The sequence below is a fragment of the Leucopleurus acutus genome, assembly GCF_964270905.1.
Source record: "Leucopleurus acutus genome assembly, chromosome: 18".
NCBI classification, from domain to species: domain Eukaryota; kingdom Metazoa; phylum Chordata; class Mammalia; order Artiodactyla; family Delphinidae; genus Leucopleurus; species Leucopleurus acutus.
In genome coordinates this window covers 64,737,858-64,754,584 of record NC_139160.1, presented here as the reverse complement: position 1 = coordinate 64,754,584, position 16,727 = coordinate 64,737,858, and the positions used below count along the sequence as shown (strand labels likewise).

At 38.5% G+C, this 16,727-nt stretch overlaps 1 protein-coding gene across 1 annotated transcript in view; it reads right to left on the bottom strand.

Moving 5' to 3' along the window:
* DNAJC3 (DnaJ heat shock protein family (Hsp40) member C3) overlaps positions 1 to 16,727 on the bottom strand; it is an 83,430-nt gene that overhangs the window by 38,596 nt on the left and 28,107 nt on the right. Inside the window, exons 3-4 of the mRNA XM_082859489.1 lie at positions 16,147 to 16,271; positions 13,885 to 13,959 (exon numbers count right to left, since the gene is read on the bottom strand). Of these exons, the coding sequence (XP_082715615.1) occupies positions 13,885 to 13,959; positions 16,147 to 16,271 (200 nt within the window). The remainder of the gene's footprint in view (positions 1 to 13,884; positions 13,960 to 16,146; positions 16,272 to 16,727) is intronic.

Sequence of the window (16,727 nt, the reverse complement as noted above, 5' to 3'; positions counted from 1 at the left end):
GTCATAAAAACAAAAATAAACAAAAGGAACTCAATTAAACTTAAAAGCTTTTGCACAGCAAAGGAAACCACAAACAAAATGAAAAGACAACCAGCAGACTGGAGGAAAATATTTGCAAATGATGCTACAGACAGGGTATTAATTTCTAAAATATACAAACAGTTCATACAGCTTAATATGAAAAAAACCAAACAACCCAATGAAAAATGGGCAGAAGACCTAAACAGACATTTCTCCAAAGAAGACATACAGATGCTCAACAGGCACATGAAAGGATGCTCAACATCACTAATTATTAAAGAAATGCAAACCAAAACTACAATAAGGTATCACTTCACACCAGTCAGAATGGTCAACATTAAGAAGCCTACAAATAATAAATGCTGGAGAGGGTGTGGAGAAAAAGGAATCCTCCTACAAAGTTGGTGGGGATGCAAATTGGTGCAGCCCACTATGAAGAACAGTATGGAGGTTCCTTAAAAAACTAAAAACAGAGTTATCACATGATCCTGCAATCCCACTCCTGGGCATATACCCAGAGAAAACCCTACTCGACAAGATACATGCATCCAAATATCCACAGCAGCACTATTTATAATAGCCAAGAAATGGAAGCGACCTAAATGTCCCTCAGCAGATGAATGGATAAAAAAGATGTGGTGTGGAGATACACACACACACACACACACACACACACACACACACACACAGAATATTACTCAGCCATTAAAAGGACTGAAATTGGGTCATTTGTAGAGACGTGGAAGGACCTAGAGACTGTCTTACAGAGTGAAGTAAGTCACAAAGAGAAAAATGAATATCATATATTAATGCATATATGTGGAATCTGAAATAATTGGTATAGACGATCTTATTTACAAAGCAGAAATAGAGACAAAGATATAGAGAACAAATGTATGGATACCAAGGGGGAAGGGGGGGTGAATTGGCAAATTGGGATTGACATATATACACTATTGATACTGTGTATAAAATAGGTAACTAGGGGACACCTTCAATATGGCGGAGGAGTAAGACGTAGAGATCACCTTCCTCCCCACAAATACATCAAAACTATACCTACATGTGGAACAACTCCTACAGAACACCTACTGAACACTGACAGAAGACCTCAGACTTCCCAAAAGGCAAGAAACTCCCCACATACCTGGGTAGGGCAAAAGAAAAAAGAAAAAACAGAAACAAAAGAATAGGAACGAGACCTGCACCTCTGGGAGGGAGCTGTGGAGGAAAAGTTTCCACACACTAGGAAGACCCTTCAGTGGTGGAGACAGGAGGAGGCGGGGGGAAGCTTCGGAGCTACGGAGGAGAGCACAGCAACAGGGGTGCAGAGGGCAAAGCGGAGAGATTCCCGCACAGAGGATTGGTGCCAACCAGCACTCACCAGCCTGAGAGGCTTGTCTGCTCACCTGCTGGGGCGGGTGGGAGCTGGGAGCTGAGGCTCGGGCTTCAGAGGTCAGATCCCAGAGAGAGGACTGGGGTGGCTGCATGAACACAGCCTGAAGGGGACTAGTGTGCCACAGCTAGCAGGGAGGGAGTCCGGGAAAAAGTCTGGACCTGCCTAACAGGCAAGAGACCACTGTTTCAGGGTGCACAAGGTGAGCGGATTCAGAGCACCACCTAAACGAGCTCCAGAGACGGGCGTGAGCTGCAGCTACCAGCACGGACCCCAGAGACAGGCATGAAATGCTAAGGCTGCTACTGCCGCCACCAAGAAGCCTGTGTGAAGCACAGGTCCCGTCTCGGTAGCCTGTGCGGCCCGCCACTGCCAGGGTCCCGTGATCCAGGGACAACGTCCCCGGGAGAACACATGGCGCGCCTCAGGCTGGTGCAACGTCACTCTGGCCTCTGTTGCTGCAGGCTTGCCCCGCATTCCATATCCCTCCCTGCCCCCCTCGGCATGAGTGAGCCAGAGCCCCCTAATCAACCACTATTTTAACCCCGTCCTGTCTGGGTGGGGAACAAACACCCTCAGGTGACCTACACGCAGAGGCAGGGCCAAATAGAGAGCTGAACCCCAGGAGCTGTGTCAACAAAGAAGAGAAAGGGAAATTTCTCCATGGAGCCTCAGGAGCAGAGGACTAAATCTCCACAATCAACTTGATGTACCCTGCACCTGTGGAATACCTGAATGAACAACGAATCATCCCAAAATTGAGGCGGTGGACTTTGGGAGCAACTGTAGACTAGGGGTTTGCTTTCTGCATCTATTTGGTTTCTGGTTTTATGTTTATCTTATTTAGTATTTAGAGCTTATTATCATTGGTAGATATGTTTATTGATTCGGTTGCTCTCTTCCTTTTTTTAATATACGTTTTTTTCCCCTTTTTCTCTTTTTGTGAGTGTGTATGGGTATGCTTCTTTGTGTGATTTTCTCTGTATAGCTTTGCTTTTGCCATTTGTCATAGGGTTCTGACTGTCCGTTTTTAGTTGTTGTTGTTTGGGGTTTTTTTAGTATAGTTTTTAGCACTTGTTATCTTTGGTAGATTTGTTTGTTGGTTTCGTTGGTCACTTCTTTTTCTCTTTTTTTTTTTATTATATTTTATGTTTTCATTTTTATTAATTTTTTTCTATTTTAATACCTTTATTTAATTTATTTTTTCTTTCTTCCTTTCTTCTTTTTTCTCCCTTTTCTTCTGAGCCGTGTGGCTGACAGGGTCTTAGTGCTCTGGCCAGGTGTCAGGCGTGAGCGTCTGAGGTGGGAGTGCTGAGTTCAAGACACTGGTCCCCAAGAGACGTCCCAACCCCACGTAACACCAAACGGCGAAAGCTCTCCCAGAGATCTCCGTCTCAACGCTAAAACCCAGCTCCACTCAACGACCAGCAAGCTCCAGTGCTGGACACGCTATGCCGAACAACTAGCAAGACAGGAACACAAGCCAACCATTAACAGAGAGGCTGCCTAAAATCATAAGTTCACAGACACCCCAAAACACACCACTGGACATGGTCCTGCTCACCAGAAAGACAAGATCCAGCCTCATCCACCAGAACACAGGCACCAGTCCCCTCCACGAGGAAGCCTACACAACCCACTGAACCAACCTTACCCACTGGGAGCAAAAACCAAATACAACAGGAACTACGAACCTGCAGCCTGCAAAAAGGAGACCCAAACACAGTAAGATAAACAGAGAAACACACAGCAGATGAAGGAACAGGGTAAAAACCCACCAGACCAAACAAATGAGGAGGAAATAGGCAGTCTACCTGAAAAAGAATTCAGAGTAATGACAGTAAAGATAATTCAAAATCTTGGAAACAGAAAGGAGAAAATACAAGAAATGTTTAACAAGGACCTAGAAGAACTAAAGATCAAACAAACAATGAAGAACAACACAATAAATGAAACTAAAAATTCTCTAGAAGGAATCAACAGAATAACTGAGGCTGAAGAATGGATGAGTGACCTGGAAGATAAAATAGTGGAAATAACTACCACAGAGCAGAATAAAGAAAAAAGAATGAAAAGAATTGAGGACAGACTCAGAGACCTCTGGGACAACAGAAACACACCAACATTCCAATTATAGGGGTCCCAGAAGAAGAAGGGGAAAAAAAAGGGACTCAGAAAATATGTGAAGAGATTATAGTTGAAAACTTCTGTAATATGGGTAAGGAAATAGTCAATCAAGTCCAGGAAGCGCAGAGAGTCCCATACAGGATAAATCCAAGGAGAAACATGCCAAGACACATATTAATCAAACTATCAAAAATTAAACACACAAAAAAAATATTAAAAGCAGCAACGGAAAAGCAAAATTATCATACACGGGAATCCCCGTAAGGTTAACAGGTGATCTTTCAGCAGAAACTCTGGAAGCCAGAAGGGAGTGGCAGGACATATTTAAACTGATGAAAGGGGAAAACCTACAACCAAGATTACTCTACCCAGCAAGGATCTCATTCAGATTTGACGGAGAAATTAAAACCTTTACAGACAAGCAAAAGCTAAGAGAATTCAACACCACCAAACCAGCTCTACAGTAAATGCTAAAGGAACTTCTCTAGGCAGGAAACACAAGAAAAGGAAAAGACTTACAATAACAAATCCAAAACAATTAAGAAAATGGTACAAGGAACATACATATCGATAAGCACCTTAAATGTAAATGGATTAAATGCTCAAACCAAAAGACACAGACTGGCTGAATGGATACAAAAATAAGACCCATACATACGCTGTCTACAAGAGACCCGCTTCAGACCTAGGGACATGTACAGACTGAAAGTGAGGGGACGGAAAATGATACTCCACGGAAATCAAAAGAAAGCTGGAGTAGCAATTCTCATATCAGACAAAATAGACTTTAAAATAAAGACTATTACAAGAGACAAAGAAGGACACTACATAATGACCAAGGGGTCAATCCAAGAAGAAGATATAACAACTGTAAATATTTATGCGCCCAACACAGGAGCACCTCAATACATTAAAGCACATGCTAACAGCCATAAAAGAGGAAATCAACAATAACACAATCATAGTAGGGAACTTTTTAACACCCCACTTTCATCAATGGACAGATCATCCAAAATGAAAATATATAAGGACACACAAGCTTAAATGATAAATTAAACAAGATGGACTTAATTGATATTTATAGGACATTCCATCCAAAAACTGCAGATTATACTTTCTTCTCAAGTGCTCATGGAATATTCTCCAGGATAGATCATATCTTGGGTCACAAATCAAGCCTTGGTAAATTTAAGAAAACTGAATCGTATCAAGTATCTTATCTGACTACAACGCTATGAGACTAGATATCAATTACAGGAAAAAATCTGTAAAAAATACAAACACATGGAGGCTAAACAATACACTACTAAATAACCAATAGATCACTGAAGAAATCAAAGAGGAAATCAAAAAATACCTAGAAACAAATGACAATGAAAACATGATGACCCAAAACCTATGGGATGCAGCAAAAGCAGTTCTAAGAGGGAAGTTTATAGCAATACAATCCTGTCTCAAAAAACAAGAAACATCTGAAATAAAAAAGCCTAACCTTACACCTAAAGCAGTTAGAGAAAGAAGAACAAAAAGCCCCCCAAGTTAACAGAAGGAAAGAAATCATAAACATCAGGTCAGAATTAAGTGAAAAAGAAATGAAGGAAAAGATAGCAAAGATCAATACTACTAAAAGCTGGTTCTGAGAAGATAAACAAAATTGATAAACCATTAGCCAGACTCATCAAGAAATAAAAGGGAAAAGACTTAAATCAATAGAATTAGAAATGAAAAAGGAGAAGTAACAACTGACACTGCAGAAATACAAAGTATCATGAGAGATTACTACAAGCAACCATATGCCAATAAAATGGACAACCTGGAAGGAATGGACAAATTCTTAGAAATGCACAACCTTATGAGACTGAACCAGGAAAAAATAGGAAATATGAACAGACCAATCACAAGCACTGAAATTGAAACTGTGATTAAAAATCTTCATACAAACAAAAGCCCAGGACCAGATGGCTTCACAGGCGAATTCTATCAAACATTTAGAGAAGAGCTAACACCTATCCTTCTCAAACTCTTCCAAATATAAGCAAGAAACTCATTCTACGGGGCCAAACTCATTCTATGAGGCCACCATCACCCTGATACCAAAACCAGACAAAGATGTCACAAAGAAAGAAAACTACAGGCTAATATCACTGATGAACATAGATGCAAAAATCCTCAACAAACTACAGGCAAGCAGAATCCAACAGCACATTAAGAGGATCATACACCATGATCAAGTGACGTTTATCCCAGGAATGCAAGGATTCTTCAATATATGCAAATCAAGCAATGTGATACACCATATTAACAAACTGAAGGAGAAAAACCATATGATCATCTCAATAGATGCAGAGAAAGCTATCAACAAAATTCAACACTCATTTATGATAAAAACCTTCCAGAAAGTAGGCATAGAGGGAACTTACCTCAACATAATAAAGGCCATATACAACAAACCCACAGCCAACATCGTCCTCAATGGTGAAAAACTGAAACCATTTCCACTAAGATCAGGAACAAGACAAGGTTTCCCACTCTCACCACTATTATTCAACATAGTCTTGGAAGTCTTAGCCATAGCAATCAGAGAAGAAAAAGAAATAAAAGGAATCCAAGGAAAAGAAGATGTAAAGCTGTCACCGTTTGCAGATGACACAATACTATACATAGAGAATCCTAAAGATGCTACCAGAAAACTACTGGAGTTAATCAATGAATTTGGTAAAAGTAGCAGGATACAAAATTAATGCTCAGAAATCTCTGGCATTCCTATACACTAATGATGAAAACTCTGAAAGTGAAATTAAAAAAACACTCCCAACTGACCACTGCAACAAAAAAAATAAAATATCTAGGAATAAAGTTACAAAAGGAGACAAAAGACCTGTATGCAGAAAATTATAAGACACTGATAAAGTAAATTAAAGATGATACAAATAGATGGAGAGATATACCATGTCCTTGGATTGGAAGAATCAACATTCTGAAAATGACTAAACTACCCAAAGCAATCTACAGACTCAATGCAATCCCTATCAAACTACCAATGGCATTTTTCACAGAACTAGAACAGAAAATCTCACAATCTGTATGTAAACACAAAAGACCACGAATAGCCAAAGCAATCTTGAGAAAGAAATATGGAGCTGGAGGAATCAGCGCTACTGCAGACTATACTACAAAGCTACAGTAATCAAGACAGTATGGTACTGGCACAAAAACAGAAATAGAGATCAATGGAACAGGATAGAAAGTCCAGAGATAAACCCATGCACCTATGGTCACCTTATCTTTGATAAAGGAGGCAAGAATATACAGTGGAGAAAAGACAGCCTCTTCAATAAGTAGTGCTGGGAAAACTGGACAGCTACATGGAAAAGAATGAAATTAGAACACTCCCTAACACCAAACACAAAAATAAACTCAAAATGGATTAAAGACCTAAAGGTAAGGCCAGACACTATAAAACTCTTAGAGGAAAACATAGGCAGAACACTCTATGACATAAATCTCAGCAAGATCCTTTTTGACCCACTGCCTAGAGAAATGGAAATAAAAATAAACAAATGGGACCTAATGAAACTTAAAAGCTTTTGCACAGCAAAGGAAACAATAAACAAGATGAGAAGACAACCCTCAGAATGGGAGAAAATATTTCCAAATGAGGCAACTGACAAAGGGTTAATTTCCAAAATTTACAAGCAGCACATGCAGCTCAATATCAAAAAAACAAACAACCCAATCCAAAAATGGGCAGAAGACCTAAATAGACATTTCTCCAAAGAAGATACACAGACTGTCAATAAACACATGAAAGGATGCTCAGCATCATTAATCATTAGAGAAATGCAAACCCAAACTACAATGAGATATCATCTCACACTGGTCAGAATGGCCATCATCAAAAAATCTACAAACAATAAATGCTGGAGAGGGTGTGGAGAAAAGGGAACCTGCTTGCACTGTTGGTGGGAATGTAAATTGATACAGCCACTATGGAGAACAGTATGGAGGTTCCTTAAAAGACTAAAAATAGAACCACCATACGACCCAGCAATCCCACCACTGGGCATATACCCTGAGAAAACCATTATTCAAAAAGAGTCATGTACCACAATGTTCATTGCAGCACTATTTACAACAGCCAGGTCATGGAAGCACCCTAAGTGTCCATCAACAGATGAATGGCTAAAGAAGATGTGGCACATATAGACAACAGAATATTACTGAGCCATAAAAAGAAAGGAAATTGAGTTATTTGTAGTGAGGTGGATGGACCTAGTGTCTGTCATAGAGAGTGAAGTAAGTCAGAAAGAGAAAAACAAATACCGTATGCTAACACATATTTACGGAATCTAAGGAAAAAAAAAAAGGTCATGAAGAACCTAGAGGCAAGACGGGAATAAAGACGCAGACCTACTACAGAATGGACTTCAGGATATGCGGGGGGAAAGGGTAAGCTGGGACGAAGTGAGAGAGTGGCATGAACATATATACACTACCATATGTAAAATAGATAGCTAGTGGGAATCAGCCGCATGGCACAGGGATATCGGCTCGGTGCTTTGTGACCGCCTGGAGGGGTGGGATAGGGAGGGTGGGAGGGAGGGAGATGCAAGAGCGAAGAGATATGGGGATATATGTATATGTATCACTGATTCATCTTGTTATAAAGTAGAAACTAACACACCATTGTAAAGCAATTATACTCCAATAAAGATGTTGAAAAATAATAAAAATAAAGAAATGTATTTTAAAAAAAAACTAAAAATAGAACTACCTACCATACAACCCAGCAATCCCACTACTGGGCATATACCCAGTATATAATAAAAAAGTATATAATAAAAAAGTATAATTCAAAAAAGTATAATTCAAAAGTATATTTATACTGGGTATAAATATATACCCAGTATATAATAAAAAAGTATATAATAAAAAAGTATAATTCAAAAACAATCATGTACCACAATGTTCATTGCAGCGCTACTTACAATAGCCAGGACATGGAAGCAACCTAAGTGTCCACTGACAGATGAATGGGTAAAGAAGATGTGGCACACATATACAATGGAATATTACTCAGCCATAAAAAGAATGAAATAATGCCATCAGCAGCCACATGGATGGACCTAGAGGTTCTCATACCAAGTGAAGTCAGAGAGAGAAAGACAAATATCATATGATACCACTTACATGTGGAATCTAAAAAAATGACACAAATGAACTTATTTAGAAGACGGAAATAGACTCACAGACATAGAAAACAAACTTATGGCTACCAAAGGGGATAGCGGTGGGAGGGGGGGATAAATTAGGAGTTTGGTATTCACATATACACACTACTATACATAAAACAGACAACAAGGACCTACTGTATAGCACAGGGAACTATATTCAATATCTTGTAATAATTTATAATGGAAAAGAATCTGAAAAAGAATAGATTTTACACATGTATAACTTAATCACTTTGCTGTACAACTGAAACTAACATAATTTTGTAAATTAACTGTACTTCAATTATAAAGATGGTTATAAAAAAACAAAAACCCTGTAATAACTATGGGATGGGGACTTGAAAGAGGTAAGTTGCCCTCTAATCTACTCTAATCTAAATACACCCCTAATTTGGTACCTCAGGTGAAAACAGCAGGTTGTTTGACTTCTGAGATGCACCCCCCCTGGAATTTATTCCTTTGTGTCATCCCCTCCCCTAGAGTATGGGATAGAGCTGGTAACTCCTTTTAACAAACAGAACATGACAGAGGTGACAGGATGTCACTTCCCTGATTATGTGCAAAACACTGTGACTTCCATCTTGCTGGCATTCTGTCTCTTGCTGGTAATCTCCTGCCTTCTCACTTGCTCACTTTGATGATGCAAGCCTGCCAGGTAGTGAGATGCTTTATGGAGAGGCCCAGGTAAGAAAGAATCGAGGGAAGCCTCTGGTCAATAGCTTGGAAGAAACCAAAGTCAGTCTAACAGCTCAAGAGGAACCAGCAGTGACCAGGCAGAGACCCAGCCCCCTCCTCAGGGGACTCTCACTCACACACGTTTCCAAAGCACAAATGACCAATAAAGCTGATGCTCTTAAAAAAAAAAAAAACTCATCCTGCCAACAACCAAGTGAGTTTGGAAGCAATTCCTTTACCAACTAAGCCTTCAGATAACACTACAGCCCTATCTGGCACTTTGTAGCCTGTGAGAGATGCTAGAGCAGAGGACCCAACTAACCCTGTCCAAATTCCTGACCCCATGAACTGTGAGATCATAAATGCATGCTCTTCCTCCTTTAGGAAAGCCCTTTTTGACCCCAGACCCCCAACTCCCAGCTCAGTTAGGTAACTCTACTGGTATGTTCCCACAGGCTCAATCATACACTATCCTAAGAGACTAGTTTTCTTTGTCAGCAACCCTCTAACCCTACCACTCTGACTTGCAAATATGCACTAAAACACTCACTGAACTAAGAAATGACCGTAGGCACTGGTTACAGGAGTCACTGATAGCTTGAAGACAAACTAAACCATCTAAGATCCTTTCCAGGACTACGACAACCAGTATGGACCTGAGGCAACCCTGTTTACAGGAGACCCTCTGGCAGCAGAGTAACCTGTACACTTAACAAATATGAAATTCTCATTGTAGCCCAGAAAGAGATTAAGCATATTCAAACTTCTATTCCAAGGTGTAAAATCTGTAACTGAATGTAGCTACCTGACTGTATATTTTTATTAGTAAGATGAAATTTTTATGGACTTTATAGACTGGTAAACTCTCTTAAATACCACAAAAAGCTCACTTAAGAACATAGAAAGAAAATAAATTATATATCATCTATATTCACAGATCATCAAAAAATAAAATATAAGAATTCTTTAATTGGCAAAGATAAAATATAGTCATAATATAAAATTTATCTTTTCAAACCATTTTACGGTACCAAACAATAAAGATTGGACCATGCCATCTCTTCAATTTCTATGCTTCACAATGAGGAAAATGAGGTCCTCAGAAGGTAAGAACTTCCCAAGGTCACTTTACAGTTCTCCTCCAAGAGGTAACGGATATTATCAGTTTCTTGCATATCTTTCCAAAGGCTTTTATCAATATACAAGCAAATACACATGTTTTCTCACTCTTTCTAATGCAAATATCAACAAATGTTCTACACCATGCAGAACATATACACACGTTTCAGACCTGTGCCTACATTCCATAGGAATAGCCTGCAAACGATGCATACTGTGAAAAATTAATAAACAGATCCTCAAAGCCAAGAAAGAAGAGCCTAAGGCTTCAGGAGCCAGTTTACTTTTCTTTAATCATTTGTGTGCCTCAGTTAATCCTAAAATCTTATTTTGCAGAGAAACAATTTTAGGCTTCTGATAACATTAGGAAGCCTCAAAATACCAACTGAAATAGGCATTCCTTTCATTTCTGGATTTCAAAAGTTCTCCATAATGGCCACTGGTATTCTAAACAGTCTTTGGTCCGGTTGGTCCATTTTGTTAGAAATGCACATGAGGAAGGACCATAGTTTTTAAACATGGGGGGGGGGGCCCTCAAAATATTTGTGTATTGGGATCCCATTTCTCAGAGATTTTTTTCCTAGAGTAAAGGAACAATTTTCAAACAGCTTAAACAGTTTACAGCTCAAACAGCTCAATTCAGACAGCTTGCAAGCTAATACCAGCCAATTCTAAGGAGATAGCTTGGTGTAGCTTGGTGTTGGAAGAGCCAGACCAAAGGCTTTTTCCATCCAGTTTCCAGAGAACAGCCCCTATTCCAAAGCAATGGGCCAATCGCTAAACTGGTTCAGGAGAAACAGCCCCTGTCTCCGAAGGAATGCGCGGAAGGCTAGCCAGCTTCAATAAAACAGTCTGATCTGAAAATCAGACCAAAATGCCAAATGAGTACTCTCATACAGAGCAAGGCCTTAACCGGTAAGACGAAACCTTAAAATAGATCCCAAATAAAGCCTGGAGAGCTTCAAATGCAAAGAGGGCATGAGCTGGGATCAATGAGAAAGATGTACCTTCAAATTCCAGGGTCAGTGAGAAAAGCAGTGAGCAACAATGAGCTCATTTATGGATAATGCACCTGTTTGCTTGCCAGCTCTGGAGCCACTGGGAGTCTTCTCTGATCCCAAAATGTTGACCTAAAACAAATAGATTGCCAAATATTTCTCCAGCAAAGTTGTATTTATTCGGGATCAGCAAAGAACTGCAGTTTGGGGTCTGCGACCATGGCAAGCTATGTGCAACTCCCCAGACAGCAAGGGAAGGAGAGCACTTTTATAGAGGGGAAAAGAAAGTTGGGAGGGCTGTAGTAAACAGAGTCCGTGGCTTTTCATTCACTGAGCCCTTGCCAGGAAAGGAGAGGAAATAATCCAAATGTCTATCAACTGATGAACAGATGAATAAAATGCATCACACACATACCATGCAATACTCAGCAATTAAAAGAAATAGCTAAGTGATATATAATGCAACAGTCTGCGTGAATCTCCAGGGAATTATGCTGAATAAGAAAATTCCAAAAGGTTACGTAACATTTGAGACCACATATGTAACATTTTTCAAACGTCAAAATTTAAGAAACAAGTAACAAATTAGTGGTTGCCAGGAGTTATGAATGAGGGGCTGAAGCAGTATGGGAGGGGAGTGGGTGTGGTTATAAAAGGGCAACAGAAGGGATCCTTGTGGCGAGAGGACTGTTCAGTATCTTGACTGTGGTGATGGATACAGGAAAAAGTGTATAGAATTAAATACATATAGAGAAATGAATATTCGTAAGACTGAGGAATCTGAATAGACTGGTAGATTATATCAATGTCAATATCCTGGCTGTAATGCCATAATATAGTTTTAAAAGATGTTATCATTGGGAGAAACTGGGTAGAGTAAAGGGTACACAGAACCGCTATGTATTATTAATTACAATTACATGGGCATCTACAATTATCTCAATAAAGATTTCAATTAAAAGGAAAATATTCAATACAGATGCACATTCTCATGGAAGAATCCTATAACAATAATAGCAAGGGTGGTTTTAAGAACACACTAGCAGAAGCACGACTCTCAGAGGACAATCAAAAGTGTAAAGTTTCATGAAAGTCCCCTTCTTATTTCCGAGAGGTTTTAATATTGATGACAGAAAAGATATTAACTCAAGACATATCCACACTTTTCCAAAAGGATATATTCAATACCCAGTAAGGACTAATTTGTGATAAAGCTTTATTCTAAATTGTGGTATTTCTAAAAGGCTACTCTAGCCTTTGTAACTGGAAAAGAATTCTAAGTAATAGATTTAAGTATTTGTTTAAAAGAAGGAAATACATTCTTATGTTTTATCACTCATCCATTTAACAAATTTTTACATAACACTTGCTGGGTACAAAGGACCGGGGCTAGGGAAAGGTCACTCCAGCACTTTACTCCCCATCACCTGTCCTTCAGCCTCCTCTCTAACACGTTCCCACGTAGCAAGGTAGAGTAGATAAACAGAAAATGACATCGAACTTTATTAAGACCATGAGATAGTTTCTGATTCAATACAGTTAACTTCTAATGTATTCTGGATTTGTCTGCACCTGTCTGAATATTATGACAAAGGTTATGAAAACATTAAAAATTTTAGTTTTATTTTCATAGTGGTTATCATCACGGTAGCTAAGCATTTTGATAAACTACAAAAATGCAAATAATGAACAATGGGAGATACATATATATATATATACATAGACATACCCTTTCTAGACCACTCCAGAATCAAATCCATGTGGAACAAAAAAGCAGGTCTTAAAACAAGTCCCATGAGGGCATAAAGACATTAGCTAGCTGTCTCTCTTCAAATCCTTTTTCAGGATATAACCCCTTCAATTACATGTAATCTGTAACACTTCCCCCAACAAACCCAAAACACTGTACTTTTTAAAGTAGTCATGTGGGTGACTGCAAAATTTCCTTTTAAGATCTGTTTCATTATTCCTTTCAAATCAAATAAAGGGTTTCCCAAGTCACTCAGGCAACTTTTAGAATAGCTCAGCTGACATCTTTAGATTCTCATGGAGGACAAGGCAGAACATGAGCTATATAAACTGAGTTAGGATTACTTATCTATTCCATACACTTTACCTTCCATCTGTTAAAATGATTCTTTGATGCGAGCCACTAAATATTAATTCAGGAACTATGGATCTTACACACATAAATCAAATGATTTTCCCTTTCAGGTATAAAATGATTATTAAATGTCTTAATATAAAAAAATAAGTTCAGTATGTTCACTCAAAATATCTTCACAGAGCCATAAACAAATTGAACTTAACTTACCACTTTTTTAAAATCATCTTCTGCTTCATCAAGTTTTCCTTGTTTGAGTAACAAGTGACCTCTCTGTAATCTTGCCTAGAAAAACAAAAAAAAGTATACTGAGTACTATGAATTTCTAAATTTTCTTTAAACACAAAGAATAAAACTAAATAAGCTAATGAAATATTAATGAAATATTAAATTTTCCTATGCCCATTTGACTTCACATTCTGAGAATAATTCCTGGAACCAATGAATGTGTATAAATTTTGTTAAAGTATGCTTCCTTTAAATATACATTTTACTATATCAAAAAAAAAAAGAAAACATGTGTCCTCACAAAATCTTGGACATAAATGTTCATAGCAATAGCCAAAAAGTAGAAACAAACCAAATTCCCATCAACTAATAAATCAATAAGCAAATGTGATATGTCCATACAATGGAATATCATTCAGCCATAAAAAGGAATGAACTACTGACACATACTACAATATGGATGAAACTTGAAAACATTATGCTAAGTGAAAGAAGTCAGACACAAAAGGCGACATATTGTATGATTTCGTTTATATGAAATATCCAAGTCAGACAAATCCATAGAGACAGAAGGTGCCAGGGGCTAGGACAGAAATGGGTGGTGACTCCTAATGGGTACAGGGTTTCTTTGGGTGGGGGGTGATAAAAACGCTCTGGAACTAGATAATGACGATGTTTGCAGAACCTTGTGAATATAATAACTGCTGAATTGCACACTTTAAAAAAGGGTGAGGGGACTTCCCCGGTGGCGCAGTGGACAAGACTCTGCGCTCCCAATGCAGGGGGCCCAGGTTCGAACCCTGGTCGGGGAACTAGATCCCATATGCATGCCGCAACTAAGAGTTAACATGCCGCAACTAAAGAGCATGCCTGCCGCAACCAAGGAGCCCACCTGCCGCAACTAAGGAACCCACATGCCCCAACTAAGGAGCCCACGTGCCCCAACTAAGGAGCTGGTGAGCCGCAACTAAGACCTGATGCAACCAAATAAATAAATATTAAAAAATGGTCACATTCTTTTAAAAAAAAAAGGGTGAATTTGATGATATGTGAGTTATAGCTCACTTAAAAAGTACTTTAAGCCAGCATGATAACTTTTTACCACTATAATAAAAGTTGTTATAATTTGGGACTTTACCAATCAAAGCACTGGAAATAGTTTTTTTTTAATTAACTCTTAATGCACATATTTATTCCACTATAACCAGAATAACAATGCCTCTTCCTTTTAACATCCATCAATCATCTCTGATATTCCTCTTCTAATGCGCATAATCCCATCTTTTCCAAGAATACCAACTCTCTGATGATCAAAGTCTACCATAAGACAGAAACCACACCAATATTCTACTAAAACTTATATATTACTTTTACAGTACTTAAAAATTTCCCTAATCCTCTGTAAAATGCATCAACACACATAAAAAGCAAGATTAAAGCCAGTTCAACTAGCTAATAAGTACTATAATACTAGGAAAATGAGGTACTTAACCTCTGTGGAAGGTTATGCTTAGCTGGGTAAAGTAATAAAGAAAAATCTGACACTTGTGAATTCCATCTTAAAATAATAGTAATATTTCAAACCAAATGTTCACCCATATCTAATCAATCATCTCGAATACTTTCTGGATTATGGCAGGACATAAACAATAAGTGAATTACCAAATTAATTTTGAAACAATATAATTGGGTCCTATTATTTTAAGCTATTACAGTGACCTGCCAATTGTCAAGATATCCTGTTAGACCGTAAATTCCTCCACTTCTGAAGCTTGAGTGTTGGTTCAGGGCAGGACTCTTGTCTCATTCAGCACTGTATTCTCATCACAAACCACTGCTTAATTAAGCTACACCCTCTTCTTTATTCTTCCCACTACACCCTTAATTGAAACTGTCATCAGCCACCTGACAGCCTCTTAGTTCAACAGTCTCTTAATCAGCTCATTTCTCAGCCTCACATCTTGCCCTACACTCCATCCTCCACACAGATATCCTTCTAAACCACAAGGCTAACATCACTACCAACCTTCTAAAAATCACCTAATGTACCCACTCCACTGTGCCTCCTTCACACAGGCCTTTGATTCCAGGGACTGAGTTTCTCTTGTTGCCCGGTCCACTACATCAGAGTGGCTTTCTACATCCTCCAGCTATGCCTAGCATGCCAGTCTTCACCTTAAGAAACAAATCACCTCTTCCGAGTTTCCTTAAATTTTCCTTTAAAGAAAATTTAGATGAACTTACTGCAGTGAAATCCATCTTCAATTCAATCACTTTAGTTAAATCAGGAAGTGCTGCTTTTGATTTGCCCATAGCTAAGAAGACAGTAGCTCTCCGATAATAAGCAATATAGTTATCAGGGTCACCATCTGAAAATTAAAATAACAAATATTAACTCTCAGTACTTTATTCAAAAAACCAAGTCATCTGAACAGTATTAGAGTTTGCAATTCTACTAGCAAAGGCATTAAGAAAAGAATTTCTTCATCAATACTGGGTCATTTTGCCTAGCAAGATCACTGCAAATAAATCCAGAACAGGGGCTCCCCAAACTGGTAGCCTCTGAGCCCAAAACAACCCACAGACTTCAAGTTAATATTTTTTACATTTTTAAAGAGTTGTCAAAAAAATAGAAAAATATGCAAGACACTACGTGGCTGCAAAGCCTAAAACATTTATTATCTGGTCCCTTAGGGAAAAAGTTTGTCTACCTTTGGTCTAGAATATTAACTATATTCAACTCTTAACTTTTATAAGTATCCAATTCTGTTTGCAATTCTGTTTGTTGAAATTTTCTTAAGTGAAATTCTGACTGAGAATATGGA